This window comes from Rhinoraja longicauda, chromosome 27 (genome assembly GCF_053455715.1).
Source record: "Rhinoraja longicauda isolate Sanriku21f chromosome 27, sRhiLon1.1, whole genome shotgun sequence".
NCBI classification, from domain to species: Eukaryota; Metazoa; Chordata; class Chondrichthyes; order Rajiformes; family Arhynchobatidae; genus Rhinoraja; species Rhinoraja longicauda.
Genome location: NC_135979.1, coordinates 18,867,174 through 18,889,438, shown reverse-complemented (window position 1 = coordinate 18,889,438; position 22,265 = coordinate 18,867,174). Strand labels below are relative to the sequence as shown.

Here is a 22,265-nt window from a genome sequence, read left to right as displayed (position 1 = left end):
CTGAAAGTGGCCGCGCCCATCTGTCATTTCATCCTCCACTGCCGACCTACGAGGCGTTCCAGCGAATCAGCCGCTCGCTTGTCCGGCTTTTGCACTGGTTAATGGTGATGCGACAACCTTTTCGGCATTCACCGTTATAACCTTGCGAGACTGTCTGCGGACTCGGGAATTCCGCATCAGACCTGCTTTAGCCCCGCCCCGGAGTGCCTTGTCTCCTTCATTCATCCCTACAAACTTGCCCAGATATTCAAGTTGAATTATCTCCCTTGTCAATGTCTGACCACAACACATGACAACCCCCACCCCACCCCACTGCTCCCAATCCCCTTTCCTGCCCCGACAAGTAAAAATGAAATATAGACACAAAATGCTGGAGTAACTCAGCGGGGCAGGCAGCATCTCTGGAGAGAAGGAATGGGTGAGGCTTTGGGTCGAGTCCCTTCTTCAGACCCATTCATTCTCTCCAGAGATGCTGCCCGTCCCGCTGAGTTACTCCAGCTTTTTATGTCTCTCTTCGGTTTAAACCAGCATCTGCAATTCCTTCCTACACAAGTTAAAATGGATGCTTGAATCTTGTTAAAAAAAAGCTCATTTATCAGCAAGCTATTAGCAAAACCTCCACCATAATTGCAAGGACCTTATTTTAAATATTTCTACATCACCTGATTGCTCCTTTTGTTTCTGTTATCGCTTGCAAAATGATTCTCTCACTCACGGAAGAACGTAATATATTTCGCAGGCCTCTTCTTGGTCCTAAGGTTAGTAGTCATTCTTCGAGGTAATTATCCAAGATTTAAAGCAATTCCTTGAATAATGTGCATCTCCCAATAAACTATATTTGCAGATATCATATAGCATTAAATATCCATGTTTAACTCTTATTAAAGTTCTGTTTATTCAGTATATACTTTAAATTAATTTGTTTTTATTTTCTTCAGTTTCATTTCCTCAGATCTCATGTGACATCAGCGAATGCAAAGTAAATTGGTCAATAGCACAACATTTTTAAACACTCCGAAGATGCTGGGCTGGGAACAATTTTAATCGTTTCTCTCCAGCCTGAAACAGAATCTGTGTGGTCATTTATTGTCAACATAAAAGACTACAGATGTGGTAACCTGGTGTAAAAGACAGGTTCCTGTTAGAGGAACTCAGCAGGTCAAGCAGCATCTGTGGAGGCAGAGGATGGATGATGATTTGGATCGAGACTCTGCATCAGGCCAATGATGGAGGGGTGAGATGGGCTGGCAGGCAATAGGTGTAACCGGGTGAGGTGAGGGGATGATGAATAGATAGTCATATGGGGGTTGGGGAGAGGAGGAGGTTGAGGCAGGGCCTAGAGGGTAATCAGTGAACCAGATAATGGGCAGGATATTGGGCTGAGGAGAAGCTATGTACTTGTACTCTGAAATCCTTCTCCTCTACAACACTCCCAATGCCCTACTATTCACTGCCCTGGTACAACGTCTGGGTCGGCCGACTTGGGGCTACTGACTGCCCGCGGTCTAGGCTTAAGCTCACGGGTGACCGCGCTTTTGCGGATGCAGCTCCTAGTCTGTGGAACAGCATCCCACTCCCCATCAGAACTTCCCCCTCCATCGACTCCTTTAAGTCCAGGCTCGAAACCTAATTCTATTCTTTAGCGTTTGAGGCCCTCTGAGGGGGCACCGTAAACTGTTTATGTATGTCTTGTTAGGTTTGTGTGCTATTGTATGTTCTTTTTGTACAGCACTTTGGTCAATGTGGGTTGTGTTTAAATGTGCTATACAAATATAATTGACTTCACTTGATGTCCCAAAATGCAATATCTCACACTTATCTGAATTAATCTCCATAAGTCATTCCTCGGCCAACTTGCCCTGCTGATCAATATCCTGCAGCAGGTTAATAATCGTCTTCACTCCATATATTACCACCTGCTTTTGTGTAATCATATCTTGTACATCCTCATCCATGATGTTGGTGTCCTTTATTGTCCTCCCTTCTATTGTCTCCATCTACACTTCACGATGCCTCACAGCAAGGCCACTAGCATTATAAAGGACCAGTCTCATCCCAGTCACTCCCTCATTTCCCCTCTACCACGAGGCAAGAGGTACAGAAGTTTGAGGTACAGCCATCTGAGAGAAGGAATCTTTTCTCATTTTCAACCGAGATGGGTGACCCATTGTTTGGAAACTATGCCCCTCAGTTCCAAAACACCCCCTCTGAGAAGAAACATCAGAACCTCTCAAAATGGTATGTTCCCCTTCCCAGTAAGCAGCCTGAACAGTTACAGATGAGCCAATGAAAGTTTTATTAATCACTGAATTTTAGGAACGGTAATTTGTTCCGTTTTTTTTTAGGCCATTCTTCTCTTCAGTGTGGGATCAATGCACCAGCTGCTGCACCTCCAGCCGCAACTGCTGCATTAGCAACGGTAGACAGTCCTGCTGCTCCTAAAGAAAAACGGAAAACAACAAATAAGAATGAACTGTAAACAATCTGTGACACCCTGAAATGATTAACAACTGACACCTCATTCCTGAGCAGCAATGCCACCTGGCGCTAACTCAAGAAGGCAGCATCTATCATTAAGGATCCCCACCATCCAAGCCATGCCTTTTCTCACTGCTATCACTGGGCAGCAGGTACAGAACCATGAAGTCACACATCATCAGGTTCAGGAACAGTTTCTTTCCTGCATCTATCAGGTTCTTAAATCAGCCCTAATCCAAACACAACAATGGAAATCTATTGAGATTTGCACTGCCTCTTGCACTACCATTGCAATTTTATGCAAATTTTCCCAGCACATTAAGTTGCCAGTCCTGCCCTTCAGCCATATTTCTGTGATTGCAAAAACATCTTAATTCCAAGTGCTGATCCATGCTCTGTGCCCCAATGATTTACCTGTGTGGGGTCTGCTTCTTCATTAACACAGAAGACTCTGCTAGCCATTCCATGATTCCTAACCTGTCTCTGCTCTGCACACTGGATTTGTTTGATAATCCTCTGCGTTCCCCAGAATGCCTCCACAACTGCTGCACTAATCTTCCCTTCCACCTGCCAATTTTGTTTAAGAATCTTCTGAGTAGCACACATAAATCTCCTTACTAGGAGAACAGTTGCCCTCCATTTAGGTGCAATCCTTCTTGCGTAAGTCCCTCCGGCTCCAGGAGCAATCCCAAATATGCTCCTGCCCAAGCTCTTTAGCTAATGCATTCATGCCGTCCGCCTATTTAAGCCCTCACAAGTGCATGCTACAGGAAGTAATCTTAAGATCACAAACAGAGAGGTCTGGCTTTTTAACCTTCAGTGTGCAGGACCTCTCTAGTCATGTTCTACCCAACCTCTAACTGCTGAGCATTTGGATAGCAGTAACGGGATCATTCCGAGTCAGCATGGATTTACGAAGGGGAAATCATGCTTGACAAATCTACTGGAATTTTTTGAGGATGTAACTAGGAAAATTGACAAGGGAGAGTCAGTGGATGTGGTGTACCTCGACTTTCAGAAAGCCTTCGACAAGGTCCCACATAGGAGATTAGTGGGCAAAATTAGGGCACATGGTATTGGGGGTAGGGTACTGACATGGATAGAAAATTGGTTGACAGACAGAAAGCAAAGAGTGGGGATAAATGGGTCCCTTTCGGAATGGCAGGCAGTGACCAGTGGGGTACCGCAAGGTTCGGTGCTGGGACCCCAGCTATTTACGATATACATTAATGACTTAGACGAAGGGATTAAAAGTACCATTAGCAAATTTGCAGATGATACTAAGTTGGGGGGTAGTGTGAATTGTGAGGAAGATGCAATAAGGCTGCAGGGTGACTTGGACAGGTTGTGTGAGTGGGCGGATACATGGCAGATGCAGTTTAATGTAGATAAGTGTGAGGTTATTCACTTTGGAAGTAAGAATAGAAAGGCAGATTATTATCTGAATGGTGTCAAGTTAGGAGGAGGGGGAGTTCAACGAGATCTGGGTGTCCTGGTGCATCAGTCAATGAAAGGAAGCATGCAGGTACAGCAGGCAGTGAAGAAAGCCAATGGAATGTTGGCCTTCGTAACAAGAGGAGTTGAGTATAGGAGCAAAGAGGTCCTTCTACAGTTGTACCGGGCCCTGGTGAGACCGCACCTGGAGTACTGTGTGCAGTTTTGGTCTCCAAATTTGAGGAAGGATATTCTTGCTATGGAGGGCATGCAGCGTAGGTTCACTAGGTTAATTCCCGGAATGGCGGGACTGTCGTATGTTGAAAGGCTGGAGCGATTGGGCTTGTATACACTGGAATTTAGAAGGATGAGGGGGGATCTTATTGAAACATATAAGATAATTAGGGGATTGGACACATTAGAGGCAGATAACATGTTCCCAATGTTAGGGGAGTCCAGAACAAGGGGCCACAGTTTGAGAATAAGGGGTAGGCCATTTAGAACGGAGATGAGGAAGAACTTTTTCAGTCAGAGGGTGGTGAAGGTGTGGAATTCTCTGCCTCAGAAGGCAGTGGAGGCCAGTTCGTTGGATGCTTTCAAGAGAGAGCTGGATAGAGCTCTTGAGGATAGCGGAGTGAGGGGGTATGGGGAGAAGGCAGGAACGGGGTACTGATTGAGTGATCAGCCATGATCGCATTGAATGGCGGTGCTGGCTCGAAGGGCTGAATGGCCTACTCCTGCACCTATTGTCTATTGTCTATTGTCTATTGTTTCCCTCTCCCCTCATAATGTTCTGTACTGGTCTGAGACTTCATAGACCATGGAACCAGGGTGGCACCAGACCATTCTAGAGTCTTATTCTCAGCCGGAGAAGTGCCCATCTGCTTCCCTCACTGATAGGTCTCTCCCTCTCCTGTGCACCAAGACTTTTCATTACTCTATTGTGTACCAAAGCTCACACTGCCTACTGGTCTTAGCTGATGTTGTTCAGAGGGATTGTTCTTCAAATGATCTCAGTTGTTTATTTCTATTTACAGAAAAGCCAAAGCAGATTTTATTTTCACGTTATTGTAATTAAAATATAGCAGAATTATATTAATTGCGATAAAGATACATTCCTGGTGTATTTAATATGAAAATGTTATTCCGCACCAATGTTCAGCTCAAAAGATTTAAGCAAGGAAGATTGAAAAAGGCTCATTTCTCTTCACTTCTGGATCTTACCAGCTGATTGAAGAACGGCCACCAAGCCTCCGGCTGCAACGCCTCCTCCATTGGCAACAGCGGCGGCTCCCATCAACTTTGCAGCGACGGAACCGGCCGCTATCCCAGCGGTGGTAAAGCCGACAGCCCCCAAAACGAAAGGGGCTGCAACAATGCAAGAGCCTAAAAGAAGAAACATCCCCATTTGATCAGATGGAGCTTAACACAAACCAAGAATACACAAGGATTTAAGTGGCATTGTTTCTATGAAAGGTACAGTCAAGCAATTTAATGATGGGCCAGATAGCACTCCACCCAACATGCACATTCACTGATAGATACAAAATGCTGGAGTAACTCAGCGGGACAGGCAGTATCTCTGGAGAGAAGGAATGGGTCTGAAGAAGGGACTCGACCCAAAACATCACCCATTCCTTCTCTCCAGAGATGCTGCCTGTCCCGCTGAGTTACTCCAGCATTTTGTGAAAATCTTTGATTTAAGCGAGCATCTGCAGTTCTTTCCTTCGCATGCACTATTCACTTGTATATTATGGGAGATGTGCCACCAAACTATAGTTTTGTGGTTACCTCAGTACCAAATCAAAGGGACTGTGCTAAGGGTACAAGTTGTAGCTGGCATAAAGCGGAAGGAGCACATACACAGCACATCTAATCTCTCATCTTAGTATCTTACAGGACCTCCTCCCTCGGCTCAGCACAGCCTCTAATGAAACCTGATCAAATAAGTAGCAAGAAACTTTGCGGTACAGACTAAGGAGAACGATCCGCTGAGTTACTCCAGCATTTTGTGTCTATCTTTGGGGGTGGAGGGGAGTGGGGGTGGAGGGGAGTGGGGGGTGGGAGGAGAGTGGGGGGTAGGAGGGGAGTGGGGGTGGGAGGGTAGTGGGGGGTGGAGGGGAGTGGGGTGCGGGGTGGGAGGGGAGTGGGGGATGGGAGGGGAGTGGGGGGTGGGAGGAGAGTGGGGGGTAGGAGAGGAGTGGGAGGGGAGTGGGGGGTGGGAGGGGAGTGGGGGGTGGGAGGGGAGTGGGGGTGGGAGGGGAGTGGGGGTGGGAGGGGAGTGGGGGTGGGAGGGGAGTGGGGGTGGGAGGGGAGTGGGGGTGGGAGGGGAGTGGGGGTGTGGGAGGAGAGTGGGGGTGGGAGGCGGGGAGGGGTGGGAGGAGAGGAGGGGGTGGGAGGAGAGGAGGGGGTGGGAGGAGAGGGTGCTGCACCAATGCAGGATGGGCCCAACAGGTCCACTTGGTCTAGTCATTTCTAAAAGTATGAATGTAACAGAATCGCAGTAAATATAGATTATTGACTAATGGGTCTTTATATAGGAAATATTATCTTTACCAATAGGAATCAATGATATTCTATTTTGAATAGACCCGTCAAGCAATATTCTCTGGTTACATACAAAACGTCTGCTATCTCTCATTATGTTACTGTACATCTTTATTGTTCATAGAGATCAAATAACAATTCAGAAATGTATAACCTTGTTGTTCTACACCATTTAGATAAATTAATTTAAATAGCAGCATTGCATTTAAATAGGATTTATTCTTGCACACATTTTGCTGCAATAACCCAAGTTATCTGGATTGTTTTTTATTAAACTTTCCATGCAGGGCTGATTTGCTGTGTGTTAACTCTTCCACTAGCCTTTTTATGGCGATAAACATCACTATATCCAAACCCCATTATCATATCATATCATATATATACAGCGCGGAAACAGGCCTTTTCGGCCCACCAAGTCCGCGCCGCCCAGCGATCCCCGCACACTAACACTATTAACACTATCCTACACACACTAGGGACAATTTTTACATTTACCCAGTCAATTAACCTACATACCTGTACGTCTTTGGAGTGTGGGGGGAAACCGAAGATCTCGGAGAAAACCCACGCAGGTCACGGGGAGAACGTACAAACTCCTTACAGTACAGCACCCGTAGTCAGGATCGAACCTGAGTCTCCGGCGCTGCATTCGCTGTAAAGCAGCAACTCTACCGCTGCACTACCGTGCCGCCCTGTCTCCGATCCCCTCATTCCCTGTCCCCTCCACAGTCCCAAATCAAACCCAAGAACTTGTCCCTTCTTGGGCTCGCACTCAGCCAGAGGCCTCTGGTCATTCAGTAACCTAGTTCTGCCAGATATTCCTGCCGATCCTGAACTGCAGGAAGAAGAGAGCATCCTCCGACAACCATGGTCAGTGAACGGTGAAAAAACAGAAACATTCAGTAATGGTAAAGTCAAGTCAAGTCAATTTTATTTGTATAGCACATTTAAAAACAACCCACGTTGACCAAAGTGCTGTACATCTGATTAGGTACTAAGGAAAAAATGAAACATACAGTAGCACACAAACATAACAGCACATACAAAACAGTTCACAGCCATTTCCCCGAACCTCAGAAATAGGAGGATCTAGGTGCAGTTGTGGCTGGAACTGCTCCAACAGTGTGTAGGAAGGAAATCCAGATGCTGGTTTACACCGAAGATAGACACAAAATGCTGGAGTAACTTAACGGTCAGGCAACATCTTTTGAGAAAACTAATAGGTGACGTCTCAGGTTGAAATTCTAATTTAGACTTTTGGGTGGAGACCTTTCCACAAATGTCAGCTGTTCCGAACTATTGAAGGGGCCAATGCAGCCACTCCCACAAAGTTTAGGAAGGAAATCCAGATGCTGGTTTACACCGAGGATAGACACAAAAAGCTGGAGTAATTCAGCAGGACAGGCAGCATCTCTGGAGAGAAGGAATCGAGGGTTGAGACCCTTCTTCAGATTGAAAGTAACGGGAAAGGGAAAACGAGAGATATAGACAGTGCTGTGGAGAGATATAGAACAGGGAATGAAAGATATGCAAAAAAAGTAATGACGATAAAGGAAACAGGCTGATTGTTGGGTGAAAACGAGAAGCTGGTGTGACTTGGGTAGAGGAGTGATGGAGAGAGAGGGAATGCAGGGGTTACTTGAAGTTAGAGAAATCAAAAGTTTACTTATAGATTCCACTCACCAGCACTAACGCCCGCCATAATAAGTGTTGTCAGGTCCATGTTTCTGTGAAGAGAAAAATGAACCATTTAAAAATAATCCTTGCTTTAAACTTGAATTTACATACTTCAGCACACAGTTTAAAGGTAAAGTTTTTTTCTAAGCGGGACACCATGCAAAAGACCCTTCACCTCCACCTTGAAATTTAATTGCTAAAATCTTAAAATATTTTAAAAATAAAATCTTAAAATATTTTCTACATCACCTCACTAGATCGCTCCGTTTGTCTCCGTTGTCTTTTGCCAACAGATTCTCTCATTCGCTGAAGAACGCAATATATATAGCAAGCCAATGGTACTCTTCTGGGTCCTAAAGTCAGTAGCTATTTATCTAGGCAATTATCCAAGATTTTAACCATTTCTTTGAATAGAGCAAGAATGTGCCCCTCCCAGTAAATTATAGTTAGCATTCAATAACTTAAATACCTTATTAAAGGTCTATTTATTTAGTATATACTTTAAATTCATTTATTTTTATTTTCTTCAGTTTCACTTCCTCAGAACTCATGTGACATCAGCATTTCATTCAGTGATACAAAGTAACTCGGTCGATAGCACAACATTTGCAAACAAATGTAAAGTAACATTTTGAAACGCTCCAAAGATGTTTAAATAGTTTCTCTCCGGCCTGAAGCAGAAACTGTGTGGTCATTTATTGCCAACATAAAAGTGCAGATGGAGTAACCTGGTGCAAAAGACAGGTTCCTGTTGGAGGAACTCAGCAGATCAAGCAGCATCTGTGGAGGCAGAGGACGGCTGATGGTCAACGTTTTGGGTCGAGACTCTGCATCAGGACAAAGAGGGAGGGTGAGACAGGGGCTTGTAGGCAACAGATGTAACCAGGTGAGGTGGAGGGGGATGATGTGCAGGTAGAGGTTGGGTTGGGTGGGGATGGGGAGGGGGAAGGTTGAGGCAGAGGATGGAAGATAATCAGTGACCAGATAAAGGCAGGATGGTGGGCAGATGGAGCTAGTTGGGGGAGGGAAAGGGAGAGGAGGAGGGGAAGCAGGAGGGTTTTCTTAGAAATAGAGTCTCGTGCGTGATAGGCAGAAGTGTGATAGGAAGATGGAGTCAGTTGGGTAGAGAGGAGACGGAAGTTAGAGGAAGAGGCTGGAAAGTGGAATTATATCACTAAAGAATGATGGGCAATTGTGGGGGGGGGGAGGCCTAGGAGCACCTTATCCATCGAGCGCTGAAACACAGTGTTTACGCAGGCAGAGGGGAGGGCCTAGGAGCACCTTATCCATCGAGCGCTGAAACACTTTTGAAACATAATTGTCCCCATAAGCCAGTTTCATACCAACAAGAGACCATTTTGGGTGTTGGGGCAATTGCTTTTGGAGATGCCAAGAGTTGAGGGAGTGTGGAAATGTTATTAAATTTTTTTTATAAATCCCAATTTCCATAGTAATTAAATAGACTGAAGGAGTTAAAAGCAAGTTTAAGGTTAATTGTACATTGAGTTATGCTTTACCAATTATTCAGGGCAGGAAGGCCTTGCAGAGAGTAATGCGTTCGGCAGAACGCACCATGGGAACTACACGTCCCCCTGCAGGACCTATACATCAGGAGGTGCAGATCAAGAGCAAGCAAGATTATGGGGGACCCCTACCACCCCAGCAACGGACTGTTCCAGCTGCTACGGTCAGGCAAACGCCTCCGCTGTCACACTGTGAAAATGGAGAGGATGAGACGGAGTTTCTTCCCACTGGCCATCAGGAGTGTTAACTATTATAACTCCAGGGACTAAATTTTATTTTCTGTATTAATTTTAATTTACATGCTGTAATTGTAACTTTTTTGTGCACAATCCGCAGGCATTGCCACTTTCATTTCACTGCACAGCGCGTATGTGTATGTGACATATAAACTTGACTTGACTTGCTTAAAAAAAATAGGATAGCACATTGCAGCTTGCTGTGAATCTGACCAACGTCACACTCCAACAGTTGCCTGGGACATGAAGTTTTGGCTGCACTGCATTATTTTATAAACAACTGGCCTGACGTCATTCTAAGAGAACCAGTTAAGTTTCATTTCCTGAGAACAAGCAAGCATTAGTTTCGATTTTGGTGAATTGCAAATCGAGCTATTGTGCCAGAAGTGGTTTCCCCGCCCCGGAGTGCATTGTCTCCTTTATTCATCCCTACAAACTTGCCCAGATATTCAAGTTGAATTATCTCCCTTGTCAATGTCTGACCACAACACATGACAACCCCCCCCCCCCCCCCCCCCCCCCACCCCACCGCTCCCAATCCCTTTCCTGCCCCGACAAGTAAAAATGAAATATAAACACAAAAAGCTGGAGTAACTCAGCGGGACAGGCAGCATCTCTGGAGAGAAGGAATGGTCTGAAGAAGGGACTCGACCCAAACGTCTCTGAAACGTACGATCTCGGCCCAGGGAGAGATGCAATTTCTGATATCTGCTCACTTTATGGTCCGGTGTGAACCATTTCTCCGGCTGCCGGCAGAACACTCCGGGGGCTCAGCTGAAAGTGGCCGCGCCCATCTGTCATTTCATCCTCCACTGCCGACCTACGAGGCGTTCCAGCGGAATCAGCCGCTCGCTTGTCCGGCTTTTGCACTGGTTAATGGTGATGCGACAACCTTTTCGGCATTCACCGTTATAACCTTGCGAGACTGTCTGCGGACTCGGGAATTCCGCATCAGACCTGCTTTAGCCCCGCCCCGGAGTGCCTTGTCTCCTTCATTCATCCCTACAAACTTGCCCAGATATTCAAGTTGAATTATCTCCCTTGTCAATGTCTGACCACAACACATGACAACCCCCACCCCACCCCACTGCTCCCAATCCCTTTCCTGCCCCGACAAGTAAAAATGAAATATAGACACAAAATGCTGGAGTAACTCAGCGGGACAGGCAGCATCTCTGGAGAGAAGGAATGGGTGAGGCTTTGGGTCGAGTCCCTTCTTCAGACCCATTCATTCTCTCCAGAGATGCTGCCCGTCCCGCTGAGTTACTCCAGCTTTTTATGTCTCTCTTCGGTTTAAACCAGCATCTGCAATTCCTTCCTACACAAGTTAAAATGGATGCTTGAATCTTGTTAAAAAAAAGCTCATTTATCAGCAAGCTATTAACAAAACCTCCACCATAATTGCAAGGACCTTATTTTAAATATTTCTACATCACCTGATTGCTCCTTTTGTTTCTGTTATCGCTTGCAAAATGATTCTCTCACTCACGGAAGAACGTAATATATTTCGCAGGCCTCTTCTTGGTCCTAAGGTTAGTAGTCATTCTTCGAGGTAATTATCCAAGATTTAAAGCAATTCCTTGAATAATGTGCATCTCCCAATAAACTATATTTGCAGATATCATATAGCATTAAATATCCATGTTTAACTCTTATTAAAGTTCTGTTTATTCAGTATATACTTTAAATTAATTTGTTTTTATTTTCTTCAGTTTCATTTCCTCAGATCTCATGTGACATCAGCGAATGCAAAGTAAATTGGTCAATAGCACAACATTTTTAAACGCTCCGAAGATGCTGGGCTGGGAACAATTTTAATCGTTTCTCTCCAGCCTGAAACAGAATCTGTGTGGTCATTTATTGTCAACATAAAAGACTACAGATGTGGTAACCTGGTGTAAAAGACAGGTTCCTGTTAGAGGAACTCAGCAGGTCAAGCAGCATCTGTGGAGGCAGAGGATGGATGATGATTTGGATCGAGACTCTGCATCAGGCCAATGATGGAGGGGTGAGACGGGCTGGCAGGCAATAGGTGTAACCGGGTGAGGTGAGGGGATGATGAATAGATAGTCATATGGGGGTTGGGGAGAGGAGGAGGTTGAGGCAGGGCCTAGAGGGTAATCAGTGAACCAGATAATGGGCAGGATATTGGGCTGAGGAGAAGCTATGTACTTGTACTCTGAAATCCTTCTCCTCTACAACACTTCCAATGCCCTACTATTCACTGCCCTGGTACAACGTCTGGGTCGGCCGACTTGGGGCTACTGACTGCCCGCGGTCTAGGCTTAAGCTCACGGGTGACCGCGCTTTTGCGGATGCAGCTCCTAGTCTGTGGAACAGCATCCCACTCCCCATCAGAACTTCCCCCTCCATCGACTCCTTTAAGTCCAGGCTCGAAACCTAATTCTATTCTTTAGCGTTTGAGGCCCTCTGAGGGGGCACTGTAAACTGTTTATGTATGTCTTGTTAGGTTTGTGTGCTATTGTATGTTCTTTTTGTACAGCACTTTGGTCAATGTGGGTTGTGTTTAAATGTGCTATACAAATATAATTGACTTCACTTAATGTCCCAAAATGCAATATCTCACACTTATCTGAATTAATCTCCATAAGTCATTCCTCGGCCAACTTGCCCTGCTGATCAATATCCTGCAGCAGGTTAATAATCGTCTTCACTCCATATATTACCACCTGTTTTTGTGTAATCATATCTTGTACATCCTCATCCATGATGTTGGTGTCCTTTATTGTCCTCCCTTCTATTGTCTCCATCTACACTTCACGATGGCTCACAGCAAGGCCACTAGCATTATAAAGGACCAGTCTCATCCCAGTCACTCCCTCATTTCCCCTCTACCACGAGGCAAGAGGTACAGAAGTTTGAGGTACAGCCATCTGAGAGAAGGAATCTTTTCTCATTTTCACCCGAGATGGGTGACCCATTGTTTGGAAACTATGCCCCTCAGTTCCAAAACACCCCCTATGAGAAAAAACATCAGAACCTCTCAAAATGGTATGTTCCCCTTCCCAGTAAGCAGCCTGAACAGTTACAGATGAGCCAATGAAAGTTTTATTAATCACTGAATTTCAAGAACGATAATTTGTTCCGGGTTTTTTTAGGCCATTCTTCTCTTCAGAATGCGATCAATGCAGCAGCTGCTGCACCTCCAGCCGCGACTGCTGCATTAGCAACGGTAGACAGTCCTGCTGCTCCTAAAGAAAAACGGGAAACAACAAATAAGAATGAACTGTAAACAATCTGTGACACCCTGAAATGATTAACAACTGACACCTCATTCCTGAGCAGCAATGCCACCTGGCGCTAACTCAAGAAGGCAGCATCTATCATTAAGGATCCCCACCATCCAAGCCATGCCTTTTCTCACTGCTATCACTGGGCAGCAGGTACAGAACCATGAAGTCACACATCATCAGGTTCAGGAACAGTTTCTTTCCTGCATCTATCAGGTTCTTAAATCAGCCCTAATCCAAACACAACAATGTAAATCTATTGAGATTTGCACTGCCTCTTGCACTACCATTGCAATTTTATGCAAATTTCCCCAGCACATTAAGTTGCCAGTCCTGCCCTTCCTTCAACCATATTTCTGTGATTGCTATAACATCTTAATTCCAAGTGCTGATCCATGCTCTGTGCCCCAGCGATTTACCTGTGTGGGGTCTGCTTCTTCATTAACACAGAAGACTCTGCTAGCCATTCCATGATTCCTAACCTGTCTCTGCTCTGCACACTGGATTTGTTTGATAATCCTCTGCGTTCCCCAGAATGCCTCCACAACTGCTGCACTAATCTTCCCTTCCACCTGCCAATTTTGTTTAAGAATCTTCTGAGTAGCACACATAAATCTCCTTACTAGGAGAACAGTTGCCCTCCATTTAGGTGCAATCCTTCTTGCGTAAGTCCCTCCGGCTCCAGGAGCAATCCCAAATATGCTCCTGCCCAAGCTCTTTAGCTAATGCATTCATGCCGTCCACCTATTTAAGCCCTCACAAGTGCATGCTACAGGAAGTAATCTTAAGATCACAAACAGAGGTCTAGCTTTTTAACCTTCAGTGTGCAGGACCTCTCTAGTCATGTTCTACCCAACCTCTAACTGTTGTTTCCCTTTCCCCTCATAATGTTCTGTACTGGTCTGAGACTTCATAGACCATGGAACCAGGGTGGCACCAGACCATTCTAGAGTCTTATTCTCAGCCAGAGAAGTGCCCATCTGCTCCCCTCACTGATAGGTCTCTCCCTCTCCTGTGCACCAAGACTTTTCATTACTCTATTATGTACCAAAGCTCACACTGCCTACTGGTCTTAGCTGATGTTGTTCAGAGGGATTGTTCTTCAAATGATCTCAGTTGTTTATTTCTATTTACAGAAAAGCCAAAGCAGATTTTATTTTCACGTTATTGTAATTGAAATATAGCAGAATTATATTAATTGCTATAAAGATACATTCCTGGTGTATTTAATATGAAAATGTTATTCCGCACCAATGTTCAGCTCAAAAGATTTAAGCAAGGAAGATTGAAAAAGGCTCATTTCTCTTCACTTCTGGATCTTACCAGCTGATTGAAGAACGGCCACCAAGCTTCCGGCTGCAACGCCTCCTCCATTGGCAACAGCGGCGGCTCCCATCAACTTTGCAGCGACGGAACCGGCCGCTATCCCAGCGGTGGTAAAGCCGACAGCCCCCAAAACGAAAGGGGCTGCAACAATGCAAGAGCCTAAAAGAAGAAACATCCCCATTTGATCAGATGGAGCTTAACACAAACCAAGAATACACAAGGATTTAAGTGGCATTGTTTCTATGAAAGGTACAGTCAAGCAATTTAATGATGGGCCAGATAGCACTCCACCCAACATGCACATTCACTGATAGATACAAAATGCTGGAGTAACTCAGCGGGACAGGCAGTATCTCTGGAGAGAAGGAATGGGTCTGAAGAAGGGACTCGACCCAAAACATCACCCATTCCTTCTCTCCAGAGATGCTGCCTGTCCCGCTGAGTTACTCCAGCATTTTGTGAAAATCTTTGATTTAAGCGAGCATCTGCAGTTCTTTCCTTCGCATGCACTATTCACTTGTATATTATGGGAGATGTGCCACCAAACTATAGTTTTGTGGTTACCTCAGTACCAAATCAAAGGGACTGTGCTAAGGGTACAAGTTGTAGCTGGCATAAAGCGGAAGGAGCACATACACAGCACATCTAATCTCTCATCTTAGTATCTTACAGGACCTCCTCCCTCGGCTCAGCACAGCCTCTAATGAAACCTGATCAAATAAGTAGCAAGAAACTTTGCGGTACAGACTAAGGAGAACGATCCGCTGAGTTACTCCAGCATTTTGTGTCTATCTTTGGGGGTGGAGGGGGGTGGGAGGGAAGTGGGTGTGGGAGGGGAGTGGGGCATGGGAGGGGAGTGGGGGGTGGGAGGGGAGTGGGGGGTGAGAGGGGAGTGGGGGGTGGGAGGGGAGTGGGGGGTGGAGGGGAGTGGGGGATGGGAGGGGAGTGGGTGTGGGAGGGGAGTGGGGGGTGGGAGGGGAGCGGGGTGTGGGAGGGGAGTGGGGGGTGGGAAGGGAGTGGGTGTGGGAGGGGAGTGGGGGGGTGGTGGGTAGTGGGGGGTGGGAGGGGAGTGGGGGTGGGAGGGGAGTGGGGGGTGGGTGTGGGAGGGGAGTGGGGGGTGGGAGTGGGTGTGGGAGGGGAGTGGGGGGTGGGAGGGGAGTGGTGGTGGGAGGGGAGTGGGGGTGGGAGGAGGGGTGGGAGGAGGGGAGGGGGTGGGAAGTGGGGAGGGGGTGGGAAGAGGGGAGGGGGTGGGAAGAGGGGAGGGGGTGGGAAGAGGGGAGGGGGTGCGAAGAGGGGAGGGGGTGGGAAGAGGGGAGGGGGCAGGAGGAGGGGAGGGGAGGGGATGGGAGGAGAGGGTGCTGCACCAATGCAGGAGGTTTGGGCCCAACAGGTCCACTTGGTCTAGTCATTTCTAAAAGTATGAATGTAACAGAATCGCAGTCAAGATAGATTATTGACTAATGGGTCTTTATATAGGAAATATTATCTTTACCAATAGGAATCAATGATATTCTATTTTAAATAGACCCGTCAAGCAATATTCTCTGGTTACATACAAAACGTCTGCTATCTCTCATTATGTTACTGTACATCTTTATTGTTCATAGAGATTAAATAACAATTCAGAAATGTATAACCTTGTTGTTCTACACCATTTAGATGAATTAATCTAAATAGCAGCATTGCATTTAAATAGGATTTATTCTTGCACACATTTTGCTGCAATAACCCAAGTTATCTGGATTGTTTTTTATTAAACTTTCCATGCAGGGCTGATTTGCTGTGTGTTAACTCTTCCACTAGCCTTTTTATGGCGATAAACATCACTATATCCAAACCCCATTATCATATCATATCATATATATACAGCGCGGAAACAGGCCTTTTCGGCCCACCAAGTCCGCGCCGCCCAGCGATCCCCGCACACTAACACTATTAACACTATCCTACACACACTAGGGACAATTTTTACATTTACCCAGTCAATTAACCTACATACCTGTACGTCTTTGGAGTGTGGGAGGAAACCGAAGATCTCGGAGAAAACCCACGCAGGTCACGGGGAGAACGTACAAACTCCTTACAGTACAGCACCCGTAGTCAGGATCGAACCTGAGTCTCCGGCGCTGCATTCGCTGTAAAGCAGCAACTCTACCGCTGCGCTACCGTGCCGCCCTGTCTCCGACCCCTCCGACCCCTCCATCCCCTCATTCCCTGTCCCCTCCACAGTCCCAAATCAAACCCAAGAACTTGTCCCTTCTTGGGCTCGCACTCAGCCAGAGGCCTCTGGTCATTCAGTAACCTAGTTCTGCCAGATATTCCTGCCGATCCTGAACTGCAGGAAGAAGAGAGCATCCTCCGACAACCATGGTCAGTGAACGGTGAAAAAACAGAAACAGTTCAGTAATGGTAAAGTCAAGTCAAGTCAATTTTATTTGTATAGCACATTTAAAAACAACCCACGTTGACCAAAGTTCTGTACATCTGATTAGGTACTAAGGAAAAAATGAAACATACAGTAGCACACAAACATAACAGCACATACAAAACAGTTCACAGCCATATCCCCGAACCTCAGAAATAGGAGGATCTAGGTGCAGTTGTGGCTGGAACTGCTCCAACAGTGTGTAGGAAGGAAATCCAGATGCTGGTTTACACCGAAGATAGACACAAAATGCTGGAGTAACTTAACGGTCAGGCAACATCTTTGGAGAAAACTAATAGGTGACGTCTCAGGTTGAAATTCTAATTTAGACTCTTTTGGGTGGAGACATTTCCACAAATGTCAGCTGTTCTGAACTATTGAAGGGGCCAATGCAGCCACTCCCACAAAGTTTAGGAAGGAAATCCAGATGCTGGTTTACACCGAGGATAGACACAAAAAGCTGGAGTAATTCAGCAGGACAGGCAGCATCTCTGGAGAGAAGGAATCGAGGGTTGAGACTCTTCTTCAGATTGAAAGTAACGGGAAAGGGAAAACGAGAGATATAGACAGTGCTGTGGAGAGATATAAAACAGGGAATGAAAGATATGCAAAAAAAGTAATGACGATAAAGGAAACAGGCTGATTGTTGGGTGAAAACAAGAAGCTGGTGTGACTTGGGTAGAGGAGAGATGGAGAGAGAGGGAATGCAGGGGTTACTTGAAGTTAGAGAAATCAAAAGTTTACTTATAGATTCCACTCACCAGCACCAGCGCCGGCCAGAATCAGCATTGTTAGGACCATGTTTCTGTGAAGAGAAAAATGAACCATTTAAAAATAATCCTTGCTTTGAACTTGAATTTACATACTTCAGCACACATTTTAAAGGTAAAGATTTTTTCTAAGCGGGACACCATGCAAAAGACCCTTCACCTCCACCTTGTATTTTAATTGCTAAAATCTTAAAATATTTTTAAAAGAAAATCTTAAAATCTTAAAATATTTTCTACATCACCTAGATCGTTCTGTTTGGCTCTGTTCTCATCAGCTGAAGAACGCAATATATATAGCAAGCCAATGGTACTCTTCTGGGTCCTAACGTCAGTAGCTATTTATCTAGGCAATTATCCAAGATTTTAAGCATTTCTTTGAATAGAGCAAGAATGTGCCCCTCCCAGTAAATTATAGTTGGGGAGAGAGGAGACGGAAGTTAGAGGAAGAGGCTGGAAAGTGGAATTATTTCACTAAAGAATGATGGGCAATTGTGGGGGGGGGGGAATAGGGTGAGGACAGTATTAGATCCCAACACAGTAGTGCTGTCAATAATGCAAATCTTTATACGTAATGCCATAACGGCCATTGTTTGTTCTGATACTATGCTCATTCCTGGGAACATACCATGAAGCAGTGGTGACAATTGTAATCTCTCCACAATTGCAGATGTCGCACCAGAACATGCACACCATTTTTATGCCATGATAAACAAGCAAAGGATCGCTGTTTCAGTGGGTTTCACATCTCCTGTGTGGTCCTGCTTACGCTCGAACCCAGTTCCAAAATTTACCCTTATTCCACTGGTTAAACGTTGATCTCTTCAGATTGATTACTGTCATTCAGGCATTCAGGTGACAGTACCATCAGTAACAGAATTATTTTTGTCGAACATTTGTGCTATAAGATAGACACAAAATGCTGGAGTGACTCAGCAGCATCTCTGGAGAGAAGGAATGCGTGACGTTTTGGATTGAGACCCTACTTCAGACAGTCTGCAGAAGGATCTCGACCCGAAACGTCACCCATTCCTTCTCTCCAGAGACGCTGCCTGTCCCGCTGAGTTACTCCAGCTTTTTGTGTCTATCCTCGATTTAAACCAGCATCTGCAGTTCCTTCCTGCACATTTGTGCTATAAGCTTTGTGGAGTCAATTCCATCCAAGATTTAGCCTGTGGGAAGAGATCAGAGAGTGGTTGAGATTCGGTGAGAAGTGAGCATATTAGTATTGCATTTTGCAGGCAGCTTTTCCTCCTTTGGTTCTAACTCATCTTTATTCACTTTAACACCAAGGTACCCTTTGCAGCTCACATTAAAATGCATTCACAGCCTCTGTAAGCTTGAACAGTAGTTGTGTTGCCTCCTCAACATTTCTTGTACCACCCTTTAAATTGCAAGCCCGCACTCTCAAAGGTGATGAATTCACACAGTGTTTGCGCAGGCAGAGGGGAGGGCCTAGGAGCACCTTATCCATCGAGCGCCGAAAGAGTTTTGAAACAGAATTGTCCCCATAAGCCAGTTTCATACCAACAAGAGACCATTTTGGGTGTTGGGGCAATTGCTTTTGGAGATGCCAAGAGTTGAGGGAGTGTGGAAATGTTATTAATTTTTTTTTATAAATCCCAATTTCCGTAGTAATTAAATAGACTGAAGGAGTTAAAAGCAAGTTTAAGGTTAATTGTACATTGAGTTATGCTTTACCAATTATTCAGGACAGGAAGGCCTTGCAGAGAGTAATGCGTTCGGCAGAACGCACCATGGGAACTACACTCGCCCACCCCTGCAGGACCTATACATCAGGAGGTGCAGATCAAGAGCAAGCAAGATTATGGGGGACCCCTACCACCCCAGCAACGGACTGTTCCAGCTGCTACGGTCAGGCAAACGCCTCCGCTGTCACGCTGTGAAAACGGAGAGGATGAGATGGAGTTTCTTCCCACTGGCCATCAGGACTGTTAACTATTATAACTCCAGGGACTAAATTTTATTTTCTGTATTAATTTAAATTTACATGCTGTAATTGTAACTTTTTTGTGCACAATCCGCAGGCATTGCCACTTTCATTTCACTGCACAGCGCGTATGTGTATGTGACATATAAACTTGACTTGACTTGCTTAAAAAAAATATGATAGCACATTGCAGCTTGTTGTGAATCTGACCAACGTCACACTCCAGCAGTTGCCTGGGACATCGAGTTTTGGCTGCACTGCATTATTTTATAAACAACTGGCCTGACGTCATTCTGAGAGAACCAGTTAAGTTTCATTTCCTGAGAACAAGCAAGCATTAGTTTCGATTTTGGTGAATTGCAAATCGAGCTATTGTGCCAGAAGTGATAAACCCAACATTAAGCTCTTTCAAAGCTCCTACCCGCAAAGAACAGAAAATATTAAAGGAATGTAGCCAGGAATTTTGAGAATGATAAGGAAGATGAGTGGGTTATAATTTGGTTAACCCTAGAGCATCACGTAGAGCTCACATAGTGACTGGGGAAGCATGATAGAAAAAGTGGCCAACATCGAATGTAGTTAAAATAGCTAAAGCTGAAACATTCTGCTGAAAAGCAGGCTTTCTAAACTACTGGGGGGAGAATAGTCCTTCGTAGTTCTGTGTAGGTTCTGTTACCAATTTACGATTACAACTGCTCTTTGTCACTGTGTTTAGCAGGCAAGTCTGCCAAAGGTTAACGAACAACCTCTCTAACGAGTGCACCCCATTTAGCTGGTAAAACCAATCCAACCCAAAGGGACATTGACATTTATGGTCTCTATTTATTAGATATATGGGAGAGAGATTTTCAAAACAACAAGAAAGGTAAGGTTAAAGTAAACTCTTGGGAAAGACAAAGATAGAAGGTTCCAGAGACATTGATTAATGATGGTTTATTTCACTTCACAGGGCAGTGGGCAGGTGCTATATGTAAGAAGTGTAGATTTCTACAAATCGTTTAACTTCTATATAAGCATTTTATTACAAATACAATGCAGGGAGCAAGTGAGAAAATCTGTGCATGGCACACCTCATGGTTACAAAGTGAAATGAATTTTAATCAGCAGCGTAATACAGGTTACACTACCAAAACCAGGCATGGATCATAGATCAGGTCAGCAATACGAAAGTCAGGCATGGATCAATCCGCCGAGGGGATTGATCTACATCTTCCCTTTTTAGGCTTAAACCTTACAACTACTTACATCTTACAACTACACACAAGCAGGCAAAAACACAAAGAAAATAGACAGCAGCGCAGCAACACTGGAATTTAGAAGACTGAGGGGGGATCTTATAGAAACATATAAAATCCTTAAGGGGTTGGAGAGGCTAGATGCGGGAAGATTGTTCCCGATGTTGGGGAAGTCCAGAACCAGGGGTCACAGCTTAAGGATAAGGGGGAAATCTTTCAGGACCGAGATGAGAAAACATTTCTTCACACAGAGAGTGGTGAGTCTGTGGAATTCTCCGCCACAGAAGGTAGTTGAGGCCAGTTCATTGGCTATATTTAAGAAGGAGTTAGATGTGGCCCTTGTGGCTAAAGGGATCAGGGGGTATGGAGAGAAGGCAGGTACAGGTTACTGAGCTGGATGATCAGCCATGATCATATTGAATGGCGGTGCAGGCTCGAAGGGCCGAATGGCCTACTCCTGCACCTATTATCTATGTTTCTATGTAACACAAAGTATAAGGTAGCAGAAAATACGGGACGATCATGTCAGCGAGTCCTGGGAATACCCCTAGACATAGTCCTTCTAACGTGGATTGGGCTTGCAGATCCGCCCCGCACCAGTCTGATAAGGCCCCTCCGAGGCCCCCTTCGCTGGGGATGCTGCAACCGGCACTGGCTTCACTGGGGATCTCACCACTGGCCTCGCAGGTGATTGAGCCTCACTGACGGCGCATTCACCGGCGTTGAAACTGTCTCTTGCCCCAGGTCTGTGGGTACCTGACCATCGTTACATCCCTCCGACCCTAACACATCGTCCGGGTCATCCGGCAACTCATTTAGGACCCACTGTAATGGCTCACCGGCAAGATGTGTCTCCGGTTCCGCCTGTACAGGCCTCCGTCCGATTGAATGAGGTAAGACCGGGGCTCCGCACACACCTCGCTCCCGCCCCCACGAGTCTCGGGCAGATGAGGCTCGTCAGCCTGGGAAGGCAGTCCATCTAGAAGGGGGAAAACTCTGATCTAAAACCTCCACTGCCTTGTGGCCATATCCAGTCATGGAAAAGGCTCCAGGAGTAAACCTCAAGAAAAATCCGGAGTGGGAGTCCCTAAGGCAGTTCGTCGTTGTCTCCAACCCTGTTTTGGCAGCTCCTGTGACAGCGCTGGTGCCAAACTGTAACGGCTCTGCTGATCCTTTGGATCGATCAGCGACGTGGAGAGGGGGGACGTGCTGCATGGGCAACAGCCTGTCCTTCATACGACATCGCCCAGGCTTGCATCTGACCCACACATCACTGCAAACTTACACCTACAACCTGGAGAGGACACTCCAGCTTCGCCTGCCGCGTCAACACAACACGGGGAGCAACAGTTACCGGTTATAAGTCATCGCTAGATTGGCGTAAAGTGAGGCGCCAGTGGTTGCTCCCGACGGT

The 22,265-nt window shown here is 45.7% G+C and overlaps 1 protein-coding gene and 1 long non-coding RNA gene across 3 annotated transcripts in view; both read right to left on the bottom strand.

Moving 5' to 3' along the window:
* Positions 1-2,277: 2,277 nt before the first annotated feature.
* Positions 2,278-8,497, bottom strand: LOC144606660 (interferon alpha-inducible protein 27-like protein 2A). The gene is made up of 4 exons (XM_078422957.1): positions 8,386-8,497; positions 8,143-8,186; positions 5,137-5,298; positions 2,278-2,438 (listed from the first exon to the last, which is right to left on the bottom strand). The coding sequence occupies exons 2-4, from the start codon at positions 8,180-8,182 to the stop codon at positions 2,359-2,361; spliced, it is 282 nt and encodes a 93-aa protein (XP_078279083.1). The 5' UTR covers positions 8,183-8,186; positions 8,386-8,497; the 3' UTR covers positions 2,278-2,358.
* Positions 8,498-12,947: 4,450 nt separating this feature from the next.
* The window catches only part of LOC144606793 (uncharacterized), a 538,285-nt gene continuing 528,967 nt past the window's right edge, over positions 12,948-22,265 (bottom strand). Inside the window, exons 1-4 of one of the 2 annotated variants that reach the window (XR_013548985.1) lie at positions 17,911-17,999; positions 17,660-17,703; positions 14,471-14,632; positions 12,948-13,108 (exon numbers count right to left, since the gene is read on the bottom strand). This is a non-coding gene — a long non-coding RNA (uncharacterized LOC144606793). Of the gene's footprint in view, positions 13,109-14,470; positions 14,633-17,659; positions 17,706-17,910; positions 18,000-22,265 lie in introns of those variants that run through there. The other variant, XR_013548986.1, reaches the window with a different exon arrangement.

What these genes read in the sequence shown, in the direction of transcription:
- LOC144606660 (XM_078422957.1), bottom strand. Translation starts at nt 8,182, where the DNA reads ATGGACCTGACAACACTTATTATGGCGGGCGTTAGTGCTG. An exon ending in TATGGCGGGCGTTAGTGCTG is followed by an intron (nt 5,299 to 8,142) that starts GTGAGTGGAATC and finishes TTCTTCTTTTAG; the next exon opens with GCTCTTGCATTGTTGCAGCC. An exon ending in GGCCGTTCTTCAATCAGCTG is followed by an intron (nt 2,439 to 5,136) that starts GTAAGATCCAGA and finishes GTTTTTCTTTAG; the next exon opens with GAGCAGCAGGACTGTCTACC.